General features: G+C 43.9%; 1 protein-coding gene across 1 annotated transcript; it reads left to right on the top strand.

Annotated features, from left to right (window-relative positions):
• Positions 1-229: 229 nt before the first annotated feature.
• exosc3 (exosome component 3) lies at positions 230-3920 on the top strand. The gene is made up of 4 exons (XM_030061377.1): positions 230-545; positions 1862-2011; positions 2164-2315; positions 3388-3920. The coding sequence occupies exons 1-4, from the start codon at positions 321-323 to the stop codon at positions 3593-3595; spliced, it is 735 nt and encodes a 244-aa protein (XP_029917237.1). The 5' UTR covers positions 230-320; the 3' UTR covers positions 3596-3920.
• Positions 3921-5659: the final 1739 nt, after the last annotated feature.

Here is a 5659-nt window from a genome sequence, read left to right as displayed (position 1 = left end):
AAACCTTCAGACTTTCACTTTCACCTGTGCTGCGTTCACGTCCTCATCGGGCTCAGGGGAGAATTCACCAGCTCCCGCCTAACCCTAACCCTCCAGCAGATGGCGCCCTAGGCAACCCAGAGCCGGCCCTGCCTCGACTTGAATTTTCTCAAATAAAGGAGATTTTTAAAATGCTTGCCCTGCAGACAGAGGGCGCTGCACGGAAATCCTTCAGTCATTTCTGTGACGTTTTTCCTGTTTCCCCGTGTTGCGTTTATTTCAGTCCCCCAAACAACACATGTGTCGGTCAACACTGAACACAGTCTTATTAAAAACAAGCCATGTATTCATGCTTTAAAGATAAAATCGGGGAGGTTTTATTACCCGGAGACGAATTCTCCTTTGAGACAGATGAGACCATTTCGCTGACGGACACGGTGAAAGCGGAGAAGGTGGTCTGCGGGCCGGGGCTGCGGCGGAATGGAGACCAGGTCCTGGTGTGTAAAAGCGGCGTCCTGCGACACAAACAGCCCAACATGTTCTGGATCGACTCCCAGCAGCGGAGGGTAAGAGCCCGGAGCCGCCCGGAGCAGCCGGCTTCCCGCACACCGGAGCGCCCGTCCCCGTGGAGAGAAAACGACTCTCCGCCGAGCTCCGTTACAAAATCCGTCAGTTTACGGGTCTCTTGCTTCTCGGCAAATACACAAATCTCGTAAGACAAGACTTTAGATCATTTCTGAAAGTTTAGGGTCTGCGCTTCAATTCGGCTATGCAACAACCTGCTGCCGTCACATATGAACGTTTATATCCGCCGTTCCCGTCGTGTCCGCCGAGCTGCATTACAAAATCCGTCAGTTTAAGTCTCTTTTGCTTTTTGGCAAACACACACATCTCTCAGGACAGGACTTTTGTTCTTTTCTAAATGATTAGGATCCTTGATTTAATTCGGCATTAACATAACTTCAGTTTAGCAAGCAGCACTCCCGCCTGTAAAACTTCAACTTTTATTTATCTGCTCCCTTGTTGTTCCGCAAAAACTCCTCTCAAAAACCCGAACCCGAAGAAGAAAATAGAATAGAAGAAAAATACTTTATTGTCTACCTTTGCGTGCAAAGGCAGAAATTTGTCTTTGACTTGCATACCTTAAAAACACATTTACATGAACATACTACATACTTCACAAGAGGGGGAAATAAATAAATTAATAAATAAAAAGTTGCGTAATCACAATAGAAGCAACACCAAGAGCTTGATGGTAAGAGCTGGACTCTTGTAAGTATAAGGTGCATTGTGCTGAGGTAGGATTTAAATAAGATTTTCCATACCGGGGCAGCAGGCTGGCTTTGAATAAATACAACACTGTATATACATATATAAAGTGCACTGTGCTGAGGTGGGATCTACGTAGAATGTTATATGTTAACAAATCTACTGAAGCTACTGATTTACAATTTCCAAGTTAGAATTCTGTCCATCTCTTACTAGTGGTGCATTGGCACCAAACAAATCTGGATGAGAAATTAACTCCAATATTTTCCATGGTGTTTCTGCCAGGGACATATTTTCTTCACTGTCTGCTGTTTCTTTTCTATTTCTTAAAAGATGTTTGGTTGGTAAAACAGCTGGAGTTGACACTGACTTTTGAAATCCATCATACATTAGAATAAAGATGGTTTCTTAACCTGTTGTTAAAAGGATGAAAGTGGCTGCTGAATTTTGTAGCCAGTGGAAGAAAAAAACGTTCCCGTCCTGATACTTATTCAGTCTCCAGTTTACAGAAATTATTTTTGAGTGCAAGAAATTCAGGTTGAAACAAATTTTGGGTTTTGGGTGTGTGGCTGGTTCCCTGTCAGCTCCTCTCTCTCTCTCTCTCTCTGCTCAGTACGTTCCAGCTAAAGGAGAGAGTGTGATCGGCATCGTCACGGCCAAGTCGGGCGACGTCTTCAAGGTGGACGTGGGCGGCAGCGAGCAGGCGACTCTGTCCTACCTGGCCTTCGAGGGAGCGACCAAGAGGAACCGACCCAACGTGCAGGTGAGACGCAGCGGCAGCAACATCTCCCCAACAGTGTGATTTGTCTGAAATCTGGTGGGCAGATCACACACACACACACACACACACACCCCAAAAATCAGCTGCTGGGGTTTTAGTGATCTGTATTTTTAGCAGCTCTTACCTGTGTGCAGGTGGGCGACCTGGTCTTCTGTCAGTTCATCATCGCCAACAAGGACATGGAGCCCGAGCTGGTGTGTATCGACAGCGCGGGCCGGGCCAACGGGATGGGAGTGTTTGGAGCCGGAGGATTTCTCTTCCGAGTGTCTCTGGGGCTGGTGAGGAGGTACGCAGGCCGGCCAGTACTGCAGAGAATACTGCAAAAATACTGCATGCACAACATGACCAATACTGCATACAAAACCTATCAATACTGCAGATGATACTGCAAAAATACGGCATATACAACCTGATCAATACTGCAGATAATACTGCAAAAATACTGCATACACAGCCTGATCAATGTTGCAGATAATACTGCATACACAACCTGATCAATGCTGCAGATAATACTGCAAAAATACTGCATACAAAACCTGATCAATACTGCAGATGATACTGCAAAAATACTGCATACACAACCTGATCAGTACTGCAGATAATACTGCAAAAATACTGCATACACAACCTGATCAATGCTGCAGATAATACTGCAAAAATACTGCATACACAACCTGATCAATGTTGCAGATAATACTGCAAAAATACTGCATACACAACATGACCAATACTGCAGATGATATTGCATACACAACCTAAATAATACTGTATACACAACCTGATCCATACCGCAGATATTACTGTAAAAATACTTCATACACAACTGACCAATACTGCAGATAATACTGTGCAAATTAAGAGAAAATATACCAAAAAAGCATTTTTTTTTTTAATTTTTGGATAAAAAACATTCACATGCACACAAAAGACCAGAAAACATTACCAGAAAGTTAGCAAAAAAATTAGTTAAAAATTAACCTAAACCCAAAGAATAATAATAAAAAAAAGCAAGAAAACTATTTATAATTACTGTAATTATATAGTTCAATAAAAATTGACACAAGAATTTGTTTAAAAAAATGCTCCCCAAAAATTAAAAATAAAAAGATATAATTAGTATTTTTTTAGAGGGTGGAATGAAACCCTTCAAAATAAAGGCGGCTCATGGGCTCCTGGGATTGAAAGGGTTAAAATGTGATGGGAGGAGTAAAAAAGTGGCGAGAGGTTAAAAAAATGAAAGGATTGAAGACGAATTGCAGCATCAGGAACCTGTTGGGCTGCAGCCTCTCTGGAGGTGTGGGGTGATGTTGTTGTGTTAAAGGCGGTGTGTTTGTGTGTTGGTGTGTTTGTGGCTGCAGGCTGCTGGCGCCGCGCAGTGACATCATCAGCGACCTGGAGAAGCTGCTGCCCTGCGAGCTGGTGGTCGGCATGAACGGCCGCGTGTGGGTGAAGGCCGGCAGCGTGCAGCAGACGCTCGTCGTGGCCAACCTGCTGGAGAGCTGTGAGAACATGACGGCGCCGCAGAGACAGGCGCTGTTCAGGAGGGTGGCACAGGGGGCGCTGTAGAGCCGCCGGGACGCAGCTCCGCCTCGGGGTCACCTGGACCGAGAGGAGGAAACCAGAGTCCAGCAGGTTTTATATCAACATCGACGACGAGAAAACTGTTGAGCGCCCCGCCGACGTTTCAGCGACGCAGCAGCTGGAGCTCAAACCTCGACGAGCGCCGAGTCTCTGCAAACCCACAGCACGTTCATTTGACTTCCTTCAGAAACATGGGGAAAAAATGAAATGAGCAACTTAACCAGAAATGACATGAAAATTTGTGAGAAATCAGTAAAAAATTATAAGAAAAAAACGAAAATGAAACAAAAGAAATGAAAAATTAGCACAAAAAAAGGAAATTAAAGTCAAAATAACAAAATGACTGAAAGTAAACAAGAGAAAATGTCCTGAAAATTTAAAAAGAGAGAGAGAGAGAAAATTAAATTAGTTTAGAATATAGTATTTCTCTTTTTTTTCCTCCAATTTTTGTCATTTTCTTTGTCTTTGTTTTTTTTGTTTTTTCCTTTTTTTAATCCTAATTTCCAGATCATTTTGAAGTTATTTCTTGTTCAGTTGCTTATTGTCTTTTCCTCCACGTTTCTGAAGGAAATGAAGCCGCTCTGCTTGGGTTTCAAAGGGTTAATTTATTCCCTCTTCAGTTGATTTGTGGAGCCTGTCGAAGATCCGCTCACAAAAATGTCATCAGCTGTTTGATCTGTCTGAGAGATTTCAGGGACATCAGCCGATCAGCTGATCGATGAGTCCTGCCGACGGACTGAAACCTGAGCGGTCGTCTTGGCGGAGGTGAAAACACTGACTGGTCTGTTTTGGACCACACACACACACACACACACACACAGAGCCCGTCACGCCCGTCAGGTTCATTTTATATTTGTCAAAAGATATTTTGTATTTTGTAATAAATCAAATCCACTTTTTGGGTGTATTTCTGTCTGTTTGGTTCATGGAAAAGCTCCAGACAAATCATCACCTTACTCACCTCCACATGCAGCTTCACTGGGGGCTGCAGCATATCCCAGCATGCACTGGGTGGGTGGGGGCGGGGAGGATAGTTTGGTGTGTGTGTGTGTGTGTGTGTGTGTGTGTGTGTGTGTGTTGGACTGTGGGGGAAGCCAGCTGAGGATCAGAACTCTCAGCCCCTCAGCTCAGTGTCTGCAGGAGGAGCATCAGCCTCGCAGCTTTTTGATTCATACAAAACTAAAGACATGCAGCCAATCAGAGGTTTAGGAATCCAACACTGAGCTTTTTATCTCTGTGTTGATCCTCAGTGACTGGAAGTCTGGTTGTTTTCATGCCATCATCAGAGTATTCAGTGTTGGTCCAGTCTAAGATTCATCAGCGCAGTGATAAATGTCGTGAAGCCGCATTGAGCAAAAGCCAAAGGCCGGGAGAAAACTAAAGCTCAAACAGAAATGAGCAAAAAAATGACGAAAGACAGAAAATGTTAAGTTTGAAATGCATGATGGGAGAGTTTCTGGAGGCCGTGAGGGGATTCCACCAACCAGCATGAGAAACAAAACACACCGTGGAGTCGATGCAGCGTCCTGGTGATTTAATCTGCAGAGACTGAATGTCAGGATTAGGATGAAATCATGAATGATAATGAAAAAACCCAGAAGACGTCCAGAGACGGTTTGTAAAGTTCTCAGGCTGACTCGTTGATCCTGCGCCATGAAGGCCCTCAGGAACCCGCACACACACACACACACACACACACACACACACACACACACACACACACACACACACGTCAGCACTTTTATCTGTTTGTGTTTGACACTAGAGGCTATTTTTACAAAACTCGACTCACCGAACCAGCAACACACGACACGTCTGCTGCACCAGCACACACTCCTGGAAAACTCCTCCAGGTCTTTTTTTTTTTTTTTTTTTTTTTTTATGTGTTTTTGCATCAATACACAACACACACACACACACACACACCATCATCATTTGAATAAGCAACAACAACACACTGTAGAAATGAAAAACATTGGTGGCTTTTGCCTTTTCTGTCTGCAGGGCAGCAGTTTGTCATACATGTAGCAAACACATGTAACAAACACA

Source organism: Myripristis murdjan, chromosome 10, assembly GCF_902150065.1.
Source record: "Myripristis murdjan chromosome 10, fMyrMur1.1, whole genome shotgun sequence".
In the NCBI taxonomy this organism is placed as follows: domain Eukaryota; kingdom Metazoa; phylum Chordata; class Actinopteri; order Holocentriformes; family Holocentridae; genus Myripristis; species Myripristis murdjan.
Note: the sequence above shows the minus strand (reverse complement) of the source record. Positions and strands in the feature narration are given on the sequence as shown.

Excerpts from the sequence above, each read along its gene's own strand:
- exosc3 (XM_030061377.1), top strand. The coding sequence starts at position 321 with ATGTATTCATGCTTTAAAGATAAAATCGGGGAGGTTTTATTACCCGGA. Across the intron at positions 546-1,861 it reads TCGACTCCCAGCAGCGGAGG|TACGTTCCAGCTAAAGGAGA; the intron begins GTAAGAGCCCGG and ends CTCTCTGCTCAG. Across the intron at positions 2,316-3,387 it reads TCTCTGGGGCTGGTGAGGAG|GCTGCTGGCGCCGCGCAGTG; the intron begins GTACGCAGGCCG and ends TTGTGGCTGCAG.